General features: G+C 38.7%; 2 protein-coding genes across 5 annotated transcripts; one reads left to right on the top strand and one right to left on the bottom strand.

Moving 5' to 3' along the window:
- Positions 1-1,161: 1,161 nt before the first annotated feature.
- si:ch211-196h16.12 (regulator of G-protein signaling 5) lies at positions 1,162-2,713 on the bottom strand. Of its 2 annotated transcripts, none has more exons than XM_061731780.1 (5): positions 2,596-2,713; positions 2,435-2,488; positions 2,295-2,347; positions 1,632-1,795; positions 1,162-1,522 (listed from the first exon to the last, which is right to left on the bottom strand). In XM_061731780.1, the coding sequence occupies exons 1-5, from the start codon at positions 2,637-2,639 to the stop codon at positions 1,379-1,381; spliced, it is 459 nt and encodes a 152-aa protein (XP_061587764.1). In that variant the 5' UTR covers positions 2,640-2,713; the 3' UTR covers positions 1,162-1,378. The 2 variants fall into 2 exon arrangements, with proteins under 2 accessions (XP_061587764.1, XP_061587773.1); XM_061731789.1 differs by having other exon boundaries at positions 2,435-2,514; positions 2,596-2,712.
- A 3,775-nt stretch (positions 2,714-6,488) lies between these two features.
- Positions 6,489-19,644, top strand: slc25a23a (solute carrier family 25 member 23a). 3 transcript variants are annotated; one of them, XM_061720657.1, is made up of 11 exons: positions 6,489-6,646; positions 10,673-10,879; positions 11,942-12,065; positions 12,181-12,268; positions 13,584-13,695; positions 13,944-14,102; positions 14,246-14,398; positions 16,198-16,311; positions 16,426-16,593; positions 16,683-16,830; positions 18,226-19,644. In XM_061720657.1, the coding sequence occupies exons 2-11, from the start codon at positions 10,685-10,687 to the stop codon at positions 18,435-18,437; spliced, it is 1,473 nt and encodes a 490-aa protein (XP_061576641.1). In that variant the 5' UTR covers positions 6,489-6,646; positions 10,673-10,684; the 3' UTR covers positions 18,438-19,644. The 3 variants fall into 3 exon arrangements, with proteins under 3 accessions (XP_061576641.1, XP_061576642.1, XP_061576643.1); XM_061720658.1 differs by lacking the exon at positions 6,489-6,646 and adding an exon at positions 6,707-6,845; XM_061720659.1 differs by lacking the exon at positions 6,489-6,646 and having other exon boundaries at positions 10,802-10,914.
- Positions 19,645-20,855: the final 1,211 nt, after the last annotated feature.

Here is a 20,855-nt window from a genome sequence, read left to right on the forward strand (position 1 = left end):
ACTCTGTTCCTGCAGTTGAAATAACGGAGGAAAGTCATAAAAACAATTACTTGTGCAATGTTTATACATTGTATTTAGTGTAGAACAATACATTGTCAATGCTGTCATGTTTGTGCTACAGCACAAGAGCATATTTTTGTTACAATCAATCAAATTATTTTATTATTTCAATGTAATTGATCAAATATTCTATGACGCGTGATGAGTTGATTACCTATCTTGACTAATATTGGCTCCAGCATCCCTGTGACCCTGAGTGCCCCGTGACCGAAGGATTTTATGAATATGGAAAATAAATCAATGAATATTCTTTGACGTCCTGACTTATTTTCTTATCTGAATTACTTTATTTACCACCAATGTTGGCGTATGTATTTGACATTTTCTTTTAGTTGAACATTTATTTAACAACTTTTTGTGTATTTTTATGTATTTTTTGTTAATTTACTTTATTTTAACTTTGTGTGAAAATGTCAACAAAAAACACGTTTTAAAACAATGTGACGAATGACAGATAAAATCCGCGTGGAAATGCATTCACTTTTAAAGTGACGACTGAATTACTGAATTTTGGTCTGTTTGACAATGTGACGTTTGTTTGACTTCCATCAAGTGCTTACACTTTGGCTAAGATGGGAGGCATCACCTTTCAGTGCTTCTGCTTAAGGCATTTGAACTGTTTCACCGTGATTTGATCTGAGATAGGACCATGAAAATAATGTAAAGATTTTAACCTGAGAGTCTGGACATGAACGGATCTAGAGCAGGTAATGGGTTCAGTGTAAGCCATCACCTGTGGATGAAGCCAGAATAAAAGAGAAGCTCCTTGGAAATCCTGACTTGGGCTCAACTGATGTTGCTAACCCACTTTAAACAAAACAAACAAAATGAAAAACACTTAAAACCTTATTTTTGCATAACTGGTTAAAAGATGCAGTGGGATCTACTAAGAACTTTTCATTGTGCATTGACACCAAATCTGGTATAATGCTTATTTGGTCTGTATATACAATACAAAGTCCTTTTATCACTACACTCACACTGATGAGCATATTAAGGGCATTGTGGGAATAAAGCTGCCAACCTTAGACTGGAAGACCACTCTTCAATGTCTTCATTTTGAGATATCCATAGTATGCCCAGTCGCCTTTAAACATCAGATAATTGTCATTGGATTTTTATTAAAGAATTTGTAATTTACACTTGAAGGTTTTGCCGTTCAGCAGGACAGTGAAGCTCTGTCCACATTTTAAGGCCCAAAATTAGGATGTTTATATTTGGTAACAGCATGCAGTCAACAGTACAAGAGTACAGCGCTACCTTGTGGTTAAAAAGACAAACTGTTTATTAAAATATTTGACCAAATACAATCAACTTGTCAGTGATGAGAGCGAAGGAACCGAGGGAAGGAATCCACGGCCATCAGACTGTAGATCCTCTGCTGTGCTTTGTTGAATGTGTCAGCACACGGAGAGTCCATCACACTCAGCAGAGCTTCACGGGTCTCAGCATCCAGGTTTACCTACAGCATCAAAAACAGCAAATCAAAAGCAGCTTTTCTCTTCATTCTTTCAGGGTTGGATAGTTCACAGACACGGCTCAGCCTCTCTGCTGTGTTTCTCTCTGCTGACCTCCAGCGGGGCGTCACTGCTGATAAACTGTCTGTAGATGCTGGTGGCCTTGCTCCGCTGCATGTTTGAAGGAGAAACCCGGTAGTCCTCACACGCCATCCAGAACTCAAGGTTCTCCTCACTGAACTCTGAACGCAGGAACACTCGAAATGCCTGAAGACCACCTTAGAGTGCCCAAGAGAAAAAATAGAGAGAGACCGAGCCAGAGGAAGTAAACTCAAGAATATTTAGGGATTCTCATGCCTGCTTGGCTGCAGAACTATATAATACTCTTCTGATGAGGCATTGTAGTCCTTTAAAGGGTTCGTCCACATGGCTATGTCATAGGCAATTAAGTAATATCCAAACCTACACTGTTCAAGATATGATTTATTATGCAGATAAAAGGTTTTATTTAAAAGGGAGACTTTTCAAATGCGATGACTAACCTTGTTCACAGGTGATACCGTATTAGCAATACTGTTCAATTCAAGACTCCAAGAAATTGTGATAGACATTAGAAAAGCATCTCAAGCCTTTAAAGAGAAAATAGCATCATATATATCAAGGTTAATACATGTTATTAACTTATTTTCCCACTGTGAACACCAAAACACCTGCAACATATACTGTAGAATTAAAATCTATTTTTTCAATATCATGACAAGAAGTAAAGTCTCTAACTTTTGTTGCTTAGTAGAGTTTCCAAGTCCTGCAGAACTTTTCCATCCTGAACCCTGAGATAAGACACAATTGCATTCAGTTAAAATAAAATAGCTTTTTCCCCACTGTTGTATCTGAAATACAGGGTTGAACTAATTTACTTTTGCTTGTGGGTTTCAGCCAGGTGGATTAGCTTCACTCGCATCCCTTTTGCCCTGAAATATTGAATCATAAGAAATCACTTATGCATTTAAGAGTTTCAATGCAACAATCACATAATCACTTATTAATTTAAACGATATCGTCCCAGTAAAATACTCACTTCTCCAGGCATGACGAAGGCAGGGAAGATAGCCCTTTACACATTATTTAGGATTCTGCAATGGTGAATTAAAAAGACTGAGCTGTATCTTTATTAAAACAGACAATTTACTCTCACTCTGTTTTCCAAACTACAGTGTGCTGGTCTTATATAGTCGACCTGTCCTTTCTGATCTAATCTGTCAATTTGTTGTTGTGTCACCAACAGGTGTCATGTTGGAGGCTGGATAGAGATAACAGCTAATTCAGAGGTGTTATACAACTCACGAGCTATGGGGACCTGTCAACGCGGGAAATAGAGCTAGTTGTACATATGAAGTTTGGTTTGGGTACACTGCCTATTCTAAGAGCCTGTGATAAGCAAAGCATAGATTTGTATCTGGACTTTTATCACAAGAGAATGACATGATGATGGAAGAGCAGGTGGACTGCCAGCATCATTCATCCCTGGAGAGACTGGGAGAGCCGCCGCATTAACGGATGTGAGCTCATTGATGATGGACGAGGTGGCAGGCTGTACAATGATAGTTATATCACCGTTTGGTTCTCGAGGAAAAAGTGTTGGAAGACTGATCACATAAGGTTTAATGGCAATGTTTATTTCTGATAACAAGCACCTCACTACAACACCCTGTGAACAGTCTACCTTCCTGTGGGTTTATATTGCTTTCCACAACTTCATAACTATTTACAGTAGTTAGTTAGTCATCTTTATACCCACATGGATGGACAGGAACCTTGCTGATGAATCACTCAACATGTATTCTTTGAATATGCATAATAAACTCTCCTGATATTCTCAAACCTTACTTGATGCTGTTCCTTGAAGATATTGTTAATTGGTCAACATATAAAAACAAGTCTCTTTTTTAAATCATTAAAATTCAGACGATTTAAATTCAAATCTGTCAAAAGAGCACCAGGATCTTGTGTTGAAATATTCAAAGAGAAGCTATCGATTATATATGAAAAAATAAATAATAGGAAACTGTTCTTTGCATGTGGGCATTTCAATATTGATTTGATGAACCCTCTTGCAAACAAACACACCACGGAATTCATCAACATGATGTACAGTATGAGCCTCTATCCACTAATAACACATCCGACCAGAATTACAAGACATAGTGAGACATTAATTGATAACATTTTCACCAATGGTATTGAAAAGATTATAAAACGCGGAATAGTGATTAATGACACAAGTGATCATCTGCCAGTGTTTGCAATTATTCAAGGCTCCACAGGATCAAACACAGAAGTCAGATCTGTGCCTCCTTGTCGTTCTTTCATGCTTTGTAATGTATCAGTGGCTTTACTGATATTTGCTTTGGATTTACATTTAGATATGTCTGAGAGCAACCCCACTGTCCCCAGACGGTGGCTTTGTGTCTATATTTGTCCTATAAGATCTCACTGATACATTGGATAGTTGATCGAGACATATGTCGTTTATAGATTCCCATTTGTTCGTGTAAATGAAGTCTTTCTCATTCACCAGAGTTGGTCATGGTGTTCCACGGGGTTCCGTATTGGAGTCACTACTTTTCACTCTATATGTTCCCATTGGATACTATCATTGGGCAGCATGGCAGAAACTTTCACTGTGATACAGATTATACTCAGTTTTATGTATCTATTAGGTCAGATGAGACCAGTGAGCTTACACAAAGATGTCTTAATGACATAAAGACATAGATGACTATTATTAATGGGAGTGCATTTGACTTGTTTACTTATTCCACACAATTCATTGAGATGACTTTTAGTTGTGAATTGGGACAATAATTAAACTGACATGAATGTTCATGTTGCATCTCTCCTGTTGGTTTTCTTTTTGCAATCAATTTTCCTCTCACTCTTTTTGTCATTTTTTTTAGCTAATGTTTTAGACATCTGTTTGGGTTCATTTTCTGTTGTTGGTTGTTTGTCATAATTCTTTATTTATTCTTTCGTTTTTCCTGCTGCTTGGGACCAAGTGTCTTCCTGAGTCTTGTGGTTTGTAAATTGTATGTGTGTCTGGTTGGACCTTTCAGTAATCCATCAATGCCTTGAAATGCCCCTCTCGGGTAATATATTCCCCAAACAAATACATTCCAAAACATCAGTAGAGTGAGAAATGATCAGCAGCTCTTGTGCAGGCAAGAGCTGACCCATCCCCACTTAGTCCAAAAATTGACAATTGGATGGCACAAACAGCTCTGGAAGTTTGCTTGTACCTATCTTTAAAATAAAAAAATGATTATGCTCAGATATGCTTTTAACTCAGTAGTCAAGTTCACTGAAAGAGCTAAGCAGCTAAAGTGACAGCGAGCCTGTTTTCACCATAGACTGCAGTGCAACGGTCAGTTTGAAAATAAATAAATTAAATTAAATTAATTCCCATTAATTAGGCACAGGCTAAATTTGTGATTTTACATAAATCACAAATTTAACCTGTGATACTGATACTTGATACTGATTAGTTGCAAAAAAAAAAACCAACAGGTTAACCAAGGTTGGCCCTTCAAAGAAATGTGTTCACTTTTCTCAAGTGTAATAGGAACAGGGTTATGTGACATCAAAACAGCCAGCTAATCAGAAGCAAGTATGTAAAGCTTGGCAGAGTAACTTGAAACCTGCAGGCTTATACACTTAGATGCACTTAGCCGACAGAGATTGTATGTAAGACATTTGAAATGTAACATGATATTTGCATATAGGACTCAAGTAGGCTTGATTTTAGAATTTGTAATAAGTTCCACATATTTTCAAAGAAAATCCTGTTTTTCTGGCACATTCGACCTATTCAGAGTAGAAACACAGTTTATAAATTCTCATACACTGTATCAGTCTACACAGCCTATACGCGCTCAGAAACAAGGAACTTCGAGGGACTTCAAATTCATGCCTCCTGGCTGAAAGTCTATTGTGATGAAACTGGCTAAAAAAAGTCAAATACTTTAAAAAGTGCTAAATGCAACGCGCAGCTTCTGGTCTGCAGGGGTGGAAAGTAACAAATTACATTTACTCACGTTACTGTAATTGAGTACTTTTTATGAGTAATTTGTAATTTTCTAAGTAGTTTTTGAAATATGTAATTTTTACTTTTACTCGAGTACATTTTGACCCAAGTATTTTACTTTGCTACATTTGAACCCCCTGAGTACAAAATTTATGGTGAAAATCTTGTGAGCATTTTATTTTGGTTTATTGTGAATAGCAGGATCCTGCGGGCATTGGGCACTTTATTTTGTGTTTGAATACTTTGATTCTGGTTTTAGTGTTGTCGGTTGGACAATATGATTGAAAATAGTTTGCACTTTACAGTACAGGTTGTGACTGGCCTTTTTGTCCTGTTCTGCGGAAGTAAAAGGATAATGTTACTGAGCTCAGCTGAGCTTTTACAAGTATGGATGTGTACTTTAATATGCCTCGAAGTTAATTAAAACTGGATTTGATTCGTGACTCATCCTTTTTTTGCATTTAATAACTGAAAGTAACTTTTACTCAAATTACATTTTAAATGAAGTACTTTTGTACTTTTACTTGAGTAAATTTTTAGATGAGTAGGCCTACTTTTACTTTGAGTAGGATTTAAGCAAAGTAAAGATACTTTTACTCAATTACAATTTTTCAGTACTTTTTCCACCTCTGCTGGTCTGTCACATTCACATCCAAGGATCCGCCAGCGGGCTCTTGGCTGCTGCGCGACGGCTGCGCCTTTTCGTCTCTTCCTGCTTCGAAAGGCTGATTTATGGTTCCGCGTTACACCAACGCAGAACCTACGCCGTAGGGTACGCGGAGGCGCGCACCGTACGGGGCGCGTCTCCGCGTACCCTACGGCGTAGGCTCTGCGTCGATTTAACGCGGAACCATAATTCAGGCTTTCTTCTTCCTCAGCCGTTGAAGGAATCCAGCAAGACGGAGCAGAAAGAAACCCCCTGAAATCCGAGGGGAACCCGGGTTTGGTTTCGGGACGGATCCTGAGTTCAGCCTGAGCTCGGGACCCTCTGGTGTCTTCTCAAGACACGACTCTGGGTGGAGATAAAGACGCTGCTCGCCTGGGCTGAGTGAGTCACAACAAATGATTTCCTATGTTTATTAATAGGCTGTAGCAGCGTCCATAACAGTGTGAGGACAAGATTAAACGCGATTATCAGTGTATGAAGCAGCTGTAAGGCTTGATGAGCCTGCGTCAGTCCGCAGCAGCTATATGCTTCACGGATTTACCAACACATCGTTTATAGCCAGTCGTTTCACCAATCTTCAGTAAGTACTCAATTCATAAATGTTTAGAGGATGCAAGAAACCTTAGATACTTTTAAAAAATTAGTTTGACTCAATTTGAGAAGAAACACATTTGGTTGCAGGGCGGTTTCTAGGGTTTTAGGCGGCTTTTTCAAGATTCGGTGTAAATGCACTTAGATGCACTTTGCAGACAGATGTTATATGTCAGTAACACATTTGAAATGCAGCCTGTCAGAATCGTCGTGGCTGAGTTAACTCACAGAGAGAATTTCCCAGGTGGGACAGACGGTCTTTCTGTGGTGGGTTTGAATAATAATAATACAAATAATAATAATAATAATAATAATAATAATAATAATAATAATAATAATAATAATAATAATAATAATAATAATAATAATAATGACAATGACAATAATAATAATGATGATAATAATAATAATAATAATAATAATAATAATAATAATAATAATAATAATGACAATGACGATAATGATAATAATAATAATAATGACCATGACAATAATAATAATTAATAATAATAATAATAATAATAATAATAATAATAATAATAATAATAATGAAAATGACAATAATAATAATGATAATAATAATAATAATAACAATAACAATAATGACAATGACAATAATAATAATAATAATAATAACAATAACAATAACAATAATAATAATAATAATAATAATAATAATAAAAACATTTTATTTCTAGTGCACTTTTCATTAAAAACAAATATCAAGGTGCTACAAGTTAAAATCAACCATGAATAAAATCAGCCGGAAAAGGCTTTTAAAAAAGTGGGTTTTTAGGCCACGTTTAAAAGCGTCCACAGTCTGCAAGGCCCTCAGGTGGTCTGGGAGGGCATTCCATTGGCGAGGAGCAGCAGAACTGAAGGCTCCATCATCTATTGTGCGGAGTTTAGTTTTGGGGGTTTTTAAGAGGTAGGTGGAGGAGAACAGAGGGAGTGTGAGGATGTCTGAGGAGTGAGGAGATCCATGAGGTAAGTTGGAGCAGTTCCATGAACACATCGGTGGGTGAGGAGAGAGACTGAATCTGGAGTGATACATGGAGTCAGTGGAGGGTTTTGAGAATAGGAGTGATATGACTATATTTTCGCACCCTCATCAGGATCCTAGCAGCGCTGTTCTGGATGTATTGGAGCTTTTGAGTGCTCTTGCTAGGAATCCCGATGAGGAGTGCATTGCAGTAGTCCAGCCTGGAGGAAACAAAAGCATGGACCAACTTTTCAGCATCTGCCATGGTGAGTGAAGGACGGAGTTTGGCGATGTTCTTGAGGTGATAGTACGAGGTTTTACAGAGTTGTTGAATGTGAGATGGGAGTCCATTTTTACCCCAAGGTTGGTGATCACTGGAAGTAGTGGAATGTTTTGATCAGAGAAGGTGATATTGGTTATGGTGGAAGTGCAGACCTGGTGCGGAGTACCAACTAGGACGGCCTCAGTCTTGGAGCTGTTTAGGTGAGGAAAGTTTAGCTTCATCCATGCCTTTATCTCCTCCAGGCAGGTGGTGAGAGTGGAAGAGGTGGAGAGTGCAGAGTGGTCGGAGTGGTGAGAGCCAGTTTTTAAATACAGCTGTGTGTCGTCTGCATAGCAGTGGAATGACAGTCCATGCCTGCTGATTACATGACCAAGGGGGAGCAGGTATATTGTGAACAGAGATGGTCCTAATACTGAGCCCTGGGGAACCCCGCAGGTGACCGCGTGGGCCTCTGATGTGACTTTCCCCAGGGCAACATGCTCGGTTCTCCCAGTCAGATAGGAGGAGAACCAGTTGTAGGCAGAGTTGGAGACGCCAATGGTGGTGTGAAGACGCTGCAGCAGGATGTTGTGGTCGACGGTGTCAAAGGCGGCGGACAGATCCAGGAGAACGAGAAGGGAAGGGGAGCCGGCATCAGCTGTCATAAGCAGGTCATTTGTCACCCTGACCACGCTGTTTCTGTGCTGTGGCCTTGACGGAAACCAGACTGAAAAGTATCATACAGGCTGTTGAGTTTGAGGTGGTTGTGGAGTTGAGTAGCCATTACTTTTTTTAGCACCTTTGAAAGAAATAGAAGGTTTGATATGGGCCTGTAATTAGCAAAGTTGTCTGGATCTAGTGTGTGTTTTTTGAGAAGTGGCCTGATGACAGCAGTTTTGAGTGAAGGTGGAACGATGCCAGCTTGAAGGGAAAGGTTTATCACCGGGGTAATGAGGGGGCTGATGGCAGCAAGATTGTTTTTTTCCAGGTCTGTGGGGAGAGGGTCCAATGCACAGGTAGATGGTTTCATCTTTGTGATGATGGCCTCAACCTCCTGTTGTGTGACATAGGCAAAGTAGAGAGAGGTCTGGAAGGCCCAGGTAGCAGATCGGTCCGAATGGTAGGAGTGGCTGGGGCTAGAGGGACCAGACAGGAGAGAGCGTATAGTTGCTATTTTGTTCCTAAAGAAGTTAATGAAGTCGTTGCACTGTTCCCTGTTGCATCCTCTCCCTGTGGTAACGGGTTTTTGTCAGGAAGTTTTGTCATAATACTTGTGTCATACCAATATGCAGATTGCCATGCTTCACTGTGGCCACCCCTCCCACAAAGGAGCAACCAACATGATATAGTTGTTTGGGAGCCTCTATTTTGTTAAACTGCAGTGAGATGAGGTAAATTCATAACTATTTAAACAATGTCCGTGATGAATAAATCTGTTACACTATAGGAAAAACAGACTAGATTAGGTTGAGCTAACAAAATAAACAGAGCTTGATAACATAAATATGGTGAGGCTAGCTGAGCTTTATTCTAGAACCATTTGGGGGGGCTGCTGTAAAGACTAGTAAATCTGCTATAGAGAAAGAGTCCCCCATGTATCTGCATAGTTTGCATATAGAAATAGTTCTGGGTTGCATGATATTATTATTATTATTATTATTATTATTATTATTATTATTATTATTATTATTATTATTATTATTATTATTATTATTATTATTATTATTATTATTATCATTATTATCATTATTATCATTATTATTATTATTATTATTATTATTATTATTATTACATATAAAATCAGAGTATACTGCAACAGTGCCTAACAATACAAACCAGACTGTTCCCTGGTCTAACATTACTTATATGTCTCATTTGTAACCTTATCAAGGTTCTATAGAGCACTTTACAATGTGTTTCACATATATTCAGCAGCACTTGAGCAGTATTGGGGGACAGTGTAGAGTTCATTGGCCTGATGAAGAGCAGCTCAACATGTGATGGGCTCAATAAGATGACCTTTCAGTTAGAGGAAAACTGCCTCTACCCACTGATCGTGGCCCCATACACTGACGTAATGAACCAAGTTTGTCGAATCAGCTCAAGCTCCAGTTATCATTATGGCATACCAAATTAAACCTAATGTGAGGTGATCCGATTTGAATAATACACGTAAAATCCCTATGTTTAAATACTATTCATAATTTTTTTTTAAAGAATCCTCACTCTAAATCCCAACCTTAATGTCAGTACATCCTTTTATTCATTGAACCAGTGTATATTTTACATTTTATCTAATTTTCTCTTCTATTAAAAGTGACCGCCACTGACTTTACACCTCTGAGTATCTTTACAGATGTTACAGGTTAAGACTGCTTAAAGGCCCAACTATGTAAGACCTTTGTGACTCAGAGAGGAGATGTTTCAGATTTATGATGCCACCTGAGGCACTTCAACTCAAACAGAAAGGAAAATGAACAGCCCGCTTGAGGTCCATCTTAGCTACCAAGGAAAGAGAGGAACAAGATTAGTTTTTTCACAAGACATTTATTTATTTAAATCTGACTCTTAGTGCTTACCAGTCATGGGACCCCAACATACTTGGTTCCCACGGGTGGAGTGCCAGGAAAGTGTTTCCACTCGTCCGGACCAGGACAAAAAGAAGCTCTGGGCTGAGCTGTTTGACCGACTGGACCTCAACAAAGATGGACGGATTGACATCGTTGAACTGAGGGCTGGGCTGGCGGACCAAGGACTCTCCAGACGCTCCTTGCAGAGGGTAAGACGGCAGGACACGTCAGTGACCTCTGTAAAGTGAGTACGGAGCACTGGAACAGCAATTTGCCTTTTAGTACATCAGAAATACAGATGAAGACATTTAAAAACTTCACAGTGTCACATGATCTTGTTTAGTGGCGACAGGTCTCGTCAAGACAGTTTTATGAGTGACCTATTTGGCCAGCTGCGTGGCCCTAATCTGAAGGGCTGGATGTAGAGGAGGAGTACGTTCTCCAAAGTCAGGTTTTAACATGGGTTTATGCCAGATTAATCACCAGGGTATGGCTCTGTAACTGTCGGGTGTCGTATCATTGAGTGGAGAAATGGTCAGAATTGAACACACTGCCCTCTTTCAAACCATCCGCCAGTATAAAACATAGTCATGATTTGCTGTCAGAAGAGTGAGCACCATCAGTCCAGTGGTTTGACTTATTATACCCATGCGTGTGTGTGTATGTAAACAGATACTGTGTATTGTGGACACACACACACACAATGTCCAACTCTTCTAAGTCTGCCTGTGACTTCTGTTAACTCCTCTTCCAGCAAATGCAATTCATTGTGTAAATGATATGAAAACATGATAAAAGAGTAAGAAGTCCCGCTCCATGCACCGCTAGATTATAGACTTCATTTTAGTAGAAGAGTCGTGTGTGTGCAGGTGCGTGTTTGTCTATGTGTGTGTGTATTTGCGTACATGTATATGAAGGGCAGCTGGCTATTTTGGTAGAGGGTTGCAGTTCTTGTAATGTGAGAAGAATAACCTTTCTTCTGTTTTAGTTGGTCTCGTTTCACATTTAAGTCTCTGTTTACTTGTGAAAGTTAACCCTTAATTTTGTTCTATAGTTTTACAGTCCCGGGCCACATTTTTTTCAAATTCCTGTTGTAGGATTCGATCATTGGTATAAAAAATAAATAAATAAAATAACATTTCTAAAATAATGAGCGGTTATTACGGTTCTTATTTTATTTGAAGATAATACAGTCTATCTTTATTATGCACAATGTAAAATATGTTAAATTCTCATTCTGTTTTAACGTTCTTCCCTGTCTGTGCTGTCAGGTCGTGGAGGTCGGGGACACCAACAACGATGGCGTGTTGGACTTTGAGGAGTTTATCCATTACCTTAATAACCACGAAAAAGAGCTTAAACTCATGTTTCGCCGGCTGGACAAGAACAATGATGGTCTGTTGTTGCTCATGGGAGACAGCAGAAAGAATAGTTGATGACTCTTTTACGTCAAAATATTTGTTTTTCCTAACACGCTCTCACTTCTCTTTTGGCTGGTGCGTATTTGCAGGTGAGATAGATGCGGCTGAGATTCAGGGCTGTCTGCACAACATTGGTGTGAATATTAGCCTGGAGGAGGCCACCAGGATTTTGCGAAGGTCTGTTATCTCTTTATTAACACAACCAACCACCAGCTTTAGGCTGCTGGCTGTGTCTAACTGTGCTAGCTTTACTTCTCTTGCATCATATTTGGTAAATGTTATAATTATCACATCTTCATAAAGATACATTTTCTTTTAAATGAAGAGGTTTGATTTTAAGTATATTATTAGATATCTGTCTGGGAGCGAAGAAACAATAAGTTCTTTCAAGAATTTTTCATTAACACAGCCCAATCCTGAGACATCCAATCCAAAGTGGCCATCCTTAGCAGGTGTGTTCACAACTGGCACTAAAACCTGTACTCAAATGCATCTTGAGTGATTGGATCTGACCTTCCTGCTCTTTGTGTAAAAAATGTGCCAGTCCTTTTCAGTTGCCAGCACCTAATGTGTTATTTTTTTCCTGCCAAAAGGCAGCAGCTGGAAATCACAAAGTATTACATGCAGGAAAGGGGGACAAAAAGCCTGAAAAAATAACGCAAGTTCTGCCACTTGCTAAAGTAGTAGTAGTAAAGTAGGTTTTTTTTTCCAGCTTACTTCCACAAAAGATGTGTACAATACAAAGAAAGGTCCACCAGAATTATGAAAAAGAATTCAAAGTACAAAGAGCTTTATTGTGGTCATTTGTGCATAAAAGCAAATAAGACATTGTATAAGCCAGTGGCTTTAGTTTAGTAGGTTGTCCATGGATCCATTCAGAGACAAGTTTCTTTTTAGACTACAAAGAGAATGTGAATACAAGACCACCTCCACGTACATCCCGAATTTTCAGATCTGAATCTACCTGGAATGTGTTTAGACTTCGCATTAGCATTGGGCACTAGATCCCTCGAGATGCATTTTAATCCCAGGTCTGGACAGGGTCATACTTGGTCATATATAGCTGAAACTTTATAGTTATAACAATAACTGTAGCTATATGAAGCCTGGCGTGTAAGGAGTTAAGACATGATTTCTACCCTAGCCGCACTTAGCTTCACTTTACTGTATCAAAGCACCATCTGTTTGTGATCAATTGCAAGGTTTTAAAATGTTTCCAGTTTTTACAGCTGCATGAAAACTTTGTATCTGGGAAATATTTGCTTTATTGTTTCTGCATCCAAAACACGTGAAGGTGCCTCACGTAGCCAGTGGAGGTTAAGAGGAATCGGGAACGTGGCAGAGCATGGAGGGAGCTCCAGAACCCTTGATGGATTTCGTTGAACCCCTTGCCTCTTCTGATGAAAAAAGCTCCCTGACTCAGTCAAACAAGCACTCTGAACCTCTGTTATCTGTCTTAGTGGGTATGTTATTGTTTCTGCTTTCTGTGCAGTATGGACAAGGACGGTAACTTGACAATTGACTGGAATGAGTGGCGAGAATACTTCTTGTTTAGACCGCTCACCAATATGGAGGACGTGGCACGCTACTGGAAGCGAAAAATGGTAAGGTCACAAACGGTGTGGGTTGCACAGTCCTGATTGCACGGTTAGGTGAAAATGCCAGTTGAATTCAGTTCAGTTTAATTAGATTCAAATCAGTTTAGTTACATTTAATTCAATTCATTTTAAGTGCAATTGTTGCTCAATTCCTAATATGCTTTAATACGACTACTAAGTTACTTTTGGTTACATTAGAAGTCCATACTGCTCTTCATTTTCTATACTTACTGTGATTATAATGATTTCAGTAGATGTTGGATACAGGCGAACAGCTGATGGTGCCAGACGAATTTTCTGATGAGGAGAGGAAATCTGGTGATGTGTGGCGCCAGCTGATGGCTGGAGCTTTGGCTGGATCGGTATCACGTACTGGGACCGCTCCCTTGGACCGCCTCAAAGTCTTCCGACAGGTCAGCGCGTCATAATTAAGACCTCATTCTCTGATCAGTCTAGTCTAAATGATCGTTTACACACTGAATTTCTGGCTGTAAAGGTTCTTCTGGCCGCTTTATGTTTTATGCAAAGTACTAACTTTAATATTCTGCCTCGCCAGGTACACGGGTCCTTTGAGTTTAAAGGGAATTTCGTGAGCGGATTTCAGCACATGCTGAACGAGGGAGGACTGCGGTCACTGTGGAGGGGCAATGGAATCAATGTCCTTAAAATTGCCCCCGAGACCGCCATCAAATTCACCGTTTATGAACAGGTGGAATCCTTTTCATTCTCTTTATACATTTATCTCTTCTAACTGTCATGCAGTTGTGTCAATTTATCCTGTCCTCTCATGGACAGTCATTTGTCCAACTCTAATCAGGGTAGACTGATAACACTGCACTAATAGCTGTATCCTAATAATAACATGAAATCATCCCAGAAATGTAATGATAGTAATAATCTTTAATTTTAGAGATGAAATTAAGTTAAATACTTTGCAAAACCTGCAAACATGTCACAAGATCAAGTGAAAAATGTCATGGTTAAATGAAGCTAATAAAAATAAAACAAATACTACAACTTCTACTACTACTATTACTACTACTACTACTATTACTACTACTACTACTACTACTACTACTACTACTACTACTACTACTACTAATAATAATAATAATAATAATAATGATAATAATAATAATAATAATAATAATAATAATAATAATAATAATAATAATAATAATAATAATAATAATAATAATACTGTAATAATAATAATAGTACATTATTAAATCTAAAAGAACTGACAAAAGTCATTTGTTCTCAGGCTACATAAATGCTCACAATGGACTAAAAATTCAGATGAAGTGTAACCAAAGTCAATAAAAGTCAAAGGGAAGTTCTTAAAGTGATCTGTAAACCTCCTTGGAGCTTTCTCAGTGGAAGATAAAAGACTTGCAGCTGAATTCTATATGAGAAGATTAATGCAGTTATTGAGACAAGAGACAAGGCTGTTGCAATGTTTGAAATGTGAGAACAGGTAGAAGTGTCAAACCACACATTGATAACAAAGTTCACAATTTATATTTCTGTTTAACTTGACTATAGTAAAGAGTGTTGCTTATGTTCAGACTGGACTGATAGCTTGCCCTCGGTGGCGGATAGTGGATCCTGAGGTTTTGACGACAGAACCCCATCTGGAATAAATGTTTCAGCAAAGAAAGAAACTGATGCAAAATTCTGTGACGTTATACATTATCTTTCTTCAGTATTTATTCACTGACAATATGTTTGATCATTGAAGTATCGCATCGCTGTCTTCACTCTTTTCATTCAAGCATGCTATCGCAAATTTGTCAATGAGCTGTAAAAGCTAATTAGATGCTATTTTACAAGCCTGTGAAATCAGGCAAGCTTTCATCTGATGGTGAATTTTTGAAGCTTTGATTTCTGTTTTCTTTGGTCAACTTTGTTGTTTTTGAATGTGCCCTATAAATAATCTTTATCTTGAACTTGATCTTCAAAAAGGAGTGGATAATAATGTCAAACCCAGTGAACTGAACCCATGTTTTCGTTAAACATTTAATTCTGGGAATATGGCTGTATAAGAGAAGGTGTTGCCCACCACTGAGGTGAAATATGTCTGTTTCTACACTTGAGGTGACAAAAAGACAACAGTGCAACCTTTGTGATGCGATTCTGCTCAAAACATAAGATTCTTTGCAAAAAAGAACCAGCAGATGGCAGAATGCTTAGTGACTCTGAAATTCACTTCCTATATTTAATATCACATGGATATTTTGTTACCGTATGTTTCAATCGTGTCAGGTTAAAAGCTTCTCCCTACTTTTACTCTGTATGCCAAGCTGAGCCAACCTGCTACATAGACGACTATCTTAGAGAAACAGCATTATCATCTTATATTACTTTTAGTTTCCAAAAACATCTCATGCCAACATTTTATCTCTGTGAGTCATCTATTTTCTGATATCTTTAATCATTTGTGTGTTTATGATCACAAAGCCATGTTAAATGATGTCTTGTTCATGTTTTGTGCCTTTTGACTTATAGATCAAGAGGCTCATGCGAAGCAGTAAAGAAACAAAGACTCTGAGGGTTCATGAGAGGTTTGCTGCTGGGTGTTTGGCTGGAGCAGCAGCTCAGACTGCCATTTATCCAATGGAGGTGAATATTAAGGAATACTTAAAGATACAGTATGTAGACTACATTAAGTGATTAAGAATTATTATTTCAATCCTCCATCCGTGTCTGCCCAACTATCCTTTTTCTTTTCTCCAGGTGTTGAAGACCCGTCTCACGTTACGAAACACTGGTCAATACTCAGGGATAATAGACTGTGCAAAGCAGATCCTACAGCGGGAGGGAGTCCCGGCTTTCTACAAGGGTTATGTACCCAACATGCTGAGTATTGTGCCTTACGCTGGCATTGACCTGGCTGTTTACGAGGTCAGAGAGACATGACAACATGCAGCTCTCACTGAGGTGTACATTTGTTGTCTCACCATTTACCTTGTATAAACCCTCTTATTCCACAGACTCTGAAGTTTGCATGGCTGAACAGGAACAAAGGCTTAACTGACCCCGGGGTGATGGTGTTGGTCGGATGTGGTGCCATCTCCAGCACCTGTGGACAGCTGGCGAGTTACCCCCTGGCGCTGATCCGCACACGAATGCAGGCGCAAGGTCAGTATAAGTACACGGAAACTGGTGGATACAGACGGATGGCAAATTCAAGAAAGATGTTGAGCCTCCAAGAACAGACCTAAACATGAATTTTCCCTTTGTATTGGATGTCAGAGTGTAGAGCATGACGTTACGTCACAGCATTATCTCCCATAGCTGTTCAACTGCATGAGAGTTGGTTGTTAACAGAATCATGTGGTGGACATGACTAAACATGAGTGCTTCCTCACAATCTATAAGTCTTTTCTTTATTGTATCACTGTAAAAGGACTTTTTGCAAATGAATTAGCCATCAGTAATTAGCCATAGTGACTTTATACATGAGTCATCGGGTGCAATCACTTTAGTGTGGTAGGGAAATTGATTATTTAACAGTAATTCCGTTAAACTAAAAGTTTGTCATTTTGTTAAAGACAGTCTTAAATATAAGTGACAGATCATTTATATTTAAATAAGGTGTTTATGTGTCTACTCTGTATTTCCTCATTATTTATTCTTCATTTAAGTAGTTTTAAGCTTATTCAAAGTGTGATATTATCCATTTGGAAGATGTTGCTGAGAACCCGAAACATCCAGTCAAAGTACATATACTTTTAAACTGGAGAAAAAACAAAAAATAAAATCCATCAAATACAAGCACACACACGCACACATACAAACATATCGGAAGGTCAGCGGACTTGGAACAAATAGTATACAGATGTGTTTCTAATTACTTTTGAGTCAAAATGACATCTACCATACACATGGCTTCATTGCAACAACACGAGTCCATATGGTCTCCAGTGTCACTTGGTCATAAGTTTTTATTGGAAATGTGACCGAAAACAGGAGGAGACGGATGATTTCTGAGCGTCTGCTCCGATTCTTTCAAATGGAGCCAAGCTTATTCAAGTACAGATGGACAATGACTCAAGAGTCTTTGGGCATAAACAAGTGGGATATTCTGCGACTGTTGGATCAATCATTTGATATCAACCTAATCAAGCTGCAACCCACTTGGAAGGGAAAAAACTAAATATCAACACAAACAAAAAATGAAAAAAGAAAGAAAGAACTGAAGACTGCTGCGGCAAAAAACCATCACAAAGAAGAAGACTCCTTTTATCTATTTGTATCATCTGACTTCATGGTCATTGTCCTGATTCTTGGCAAAATGCATTAAATAAACATTTTATATACTGTGGTTTTTTCTAATTACGTGTGAGACCCTCAAAGTGTTTCATAAATTAAGTTCTAATCCTAGAATCTGCCCCTTTTGAAGCTGTGCATTTTTCAGCCCATATGTTTCCACACATTAATGTGTGCGTGTGTACAACAAGAAAAATTGTTGTGTTGTTGGTTTTTTTTTTCCGCATTAAATGCAAGTAATTCCCCCCTCTCTGTTCCCCTTAGACTCAGGAAAGGGAGGCCCTAAACTCTCCATGGTGTCCTTGCTTTGCAACATTGTGACCAAGGAGGGGATTGCTGGACTTTATCGAGGAATCTCCCCCAACCTGCTGAAAGTTGTCCCAGCAGTGACCGTGTCGTACGTCGTCTACGAATACACCAGGATAATGCTGGGTGTGGACATCGATGGCCGGAGGGGCGGGAAAGGGAACGGGTAGAAAAATGAGAGATGCTCTGTGTTGGGTGTAATCTGCAAGCCTTGTGCTGCTGTCAGTGTGAAGAAATGGATCTTGGCTGTGGTTGATCCAGAGACTGTAAAATCATGGGTTTTCTTGATGAGATAGGAGGAAAAGCAACAGATAACTATGGTTTAAATGTATATATATATTTATATATATATATATATATATATATAAACTACCTCTACCTAAACTAATTGCTGGTGTAGAAAGTCTTCTGTATTGCACACCAGTTCCTCTCGGCAGGTGTATGACAGCTAACCAGTCAGCATCTGTACCTGCTGCAGCGACTTGGAACGATAAAAGACTTGGCACAGACTTGCCAGAGCACTAGAAAAACTTAAAATCACATTACATCTCAATTTTTGCAACAGCATACTCACCTAAATCACCATTAGAGGATGGTGAAAACATTTCTGTTAACTAAAACACACACAAATCTTTCTAGTTTAAGTTGTGGTTTTAATGTCTCAATTTCTTCCCATTGAGTGAATCCGGGCAACAAAGCTTGTGAGAAGTCTACTTGCATGCGACCCATTGTGCAATTTGACATTTGACATGAAACACAGCCTTTGTGACGAGAGCCTTCCCTGTTTTCTCTACAGCTAAATATTGGACCAGCATCCATCTTAAAGTTTTGACTTTTGAAAAGTAGAGCCAATTAAACTGTGAGACATCATCTCGGTGTAAAAGTGTTGTGGAGTCCCACACGTGGTGGTGACCCTCCCGCCATGCTGCTGATTTTGTCAAATAAGGAAAGAAACATTAAACCAATGTCAGAATCCAGGTAAGATTACACTCAATTGTGGTCAGCTTACATTTTTCTACAAGTCTGTATTATATTCATTCATGATTTTAGCTAATTCATTTGATTAAACCTAAATTTACTCATAAATATTTGGTGAAATGTGTATTTAATAAAAACGTTTGTTACAGTCTTGTTACTCTCAATGTTTTTTATTTTCCTGTATGTCCAGGAGGCAGAACCTTATGTGAAAAATATCATCCTTAATCAGTTCCAAGGTTTTACATGGCTTGACATCACTAAGGTCTTAACAGGTTTTAAAACAAGATGAAAGCAACCTTGGACAAACAGCGACAGGAACACGTGACATTACATCGTGTCATATATATGTTTTACAAAAACGAACCCAAAATGCAAAAGCATCATGTAATAAAGCTAACTACCCTGGGACTTCTACGCCCTGGTAAAATAGGCAACTTTCTCTAATCTTTTCCACTTTCTCTTTGTAGAAAATACCAATAAAAAAAAAATGTTGTTTCTCTACAGCCACTGCTGATGTCTTTCCACTTGGTCACTGTGTTAACACACACCTGAACACCAGGGCCGCGTTTACAGACGTGCTCAATCTTGCTGATGATGAATCGAGCAAGATTTTATTAAATAAATAAAGGCGTGGTATATTATGTCATGTATTGTTCACCTGAGGTTGAATCTACCTGATGTTTAAAAGAAATGGTAAGGTGTTTTGTTTTGTTATGCTGTGATGCAGACATAGAATTGAATAAGGGTGGTCATGTGATGGACAGGCGACCTGTCCAGGGTTCACCTCATCTCTGGCTTACTGAGACCTGACATAAAATGAATCCTCTTGGTGTCCCTGAACAGCTTAAAGCACGTAAACAGATGGATAAAAGCAGATGTACCTTATTTTCAACATGATTGAAGATAGACGTGTGCTTGTATATGTCAGCCCTAAATGTTTAGTGCTGCACTACATCAACAATGTTTTAGTTATAGAGTTTAGGATCAACTCGTTTGTGATTCATTGAGGAGCCGGTTTTCTGGAAGGCTGACAGCTTCTGACCTTGCTGAGGAAGTATTTTTGTTGCCAGTGATGGTTCAGTGGTTCACCTAATTCTCAAAGCACCTCACACAGAAAGCACTCAAAGTGGACAAAGTGTAATATAATCCAAATATCCAAATGTGTAAAACAAAAATGGATTGTCCAGTTGTATGTATGTATTTTTATTTTATTTCTTTTTTGACAAAAGAGCAAAATCATTTAATAAAAAAAGTTTAAATATTGTACATATATATGATGTGTGTATGTGTGCGTGCGTGTGTGCGTGTGTGTGTGCGTGTGTGTGTGTGTGTGTGCGTGTGCGTGTGTGTGCGTGTGTGTGCGTGTGTGTGTGTGTGTGTGTGTGTGTACACTGCAGATGTATCACCCGCTTCTCCAATAGACAATTTTAAGTTTGTTTACACAAGATGTGACACATTTACCTGCCTCATGTGAGATTCAAATGTGAGATTCCAACCAAGAGTGAAAGGAAGGAAGTGTTCTGATGCGTGCTATACTTTTACTTCTGCTCATGTTGGCGACAAATGAAGGTAGAGTAAAAGACAACAGGTCAGTTTAAGGGTAGGTGATG

Source organism: Cololabis saira, chromosome 1, assembly GCF_033807715.1.
Source record: "Cololabis saira isolate AMF1-May2022 chromosome 1, fColSai1.1, whole genome shotgun sequence".
Taxonomy (NCBI): Eukaryota; Metazoa; Chordata; class Actinopteri; order Beloniformes; family Belonidae; genus Cololabis; species Cololabis saira.

What these genes read in the sequence shown, in the direction of transcription:
- si:ch211-196h16.12 (XM_061731780.1), bottom strand. Translation starts at nt 2,639, where the DNA reads ATGTGTAAAGGGCTATCTTCCCTGCCTTCGTCATGCCTGGAGAA. An exon ending in CCTTCGTCATGCCTGGAGAA is followed by an intron (nt 2,489 to 2,595) that starts GTGAGTATTTTA and finishes TCAATATTTCAG; the next exon opens with GGCAAAAGGGATGCGAGTGA. An exon ending in GCAGTGACGCCCCGCTGGAG is followed by an intron (nt 1,523 to 1,631) that starts GTCAGCAGAGAG and finishes TTGATGCTGTAG; the next exon opens with GTAAACCTGGATGCTGAGAC.
- slc25a23a (XM_061720657.1), top strand. Translation starts at nt 10,685, where the DNA reads ATGGGACCCCAACATACTTGGTTCCCACGGGTGGAGTGCCAGGAAAGT. An exon ending in GCTGGACAAGAACAATGATG is followed by an intron (nt 12,066 to 12,180) that starts GTCTGTTGTTGC and finishes GCGTATTTGCAG; the next exon opens with GTGAGATAGATGCGGCTGAG. An exon ending in GCTACTGGAAGCGAAAAATG is followed by an intron (nt 13,696 to 13,943) that starts GTAAGGTCACAA and finishes TGATTTCAGTAG; the next exon opens with ATGTTGGATACAGGCGAACA.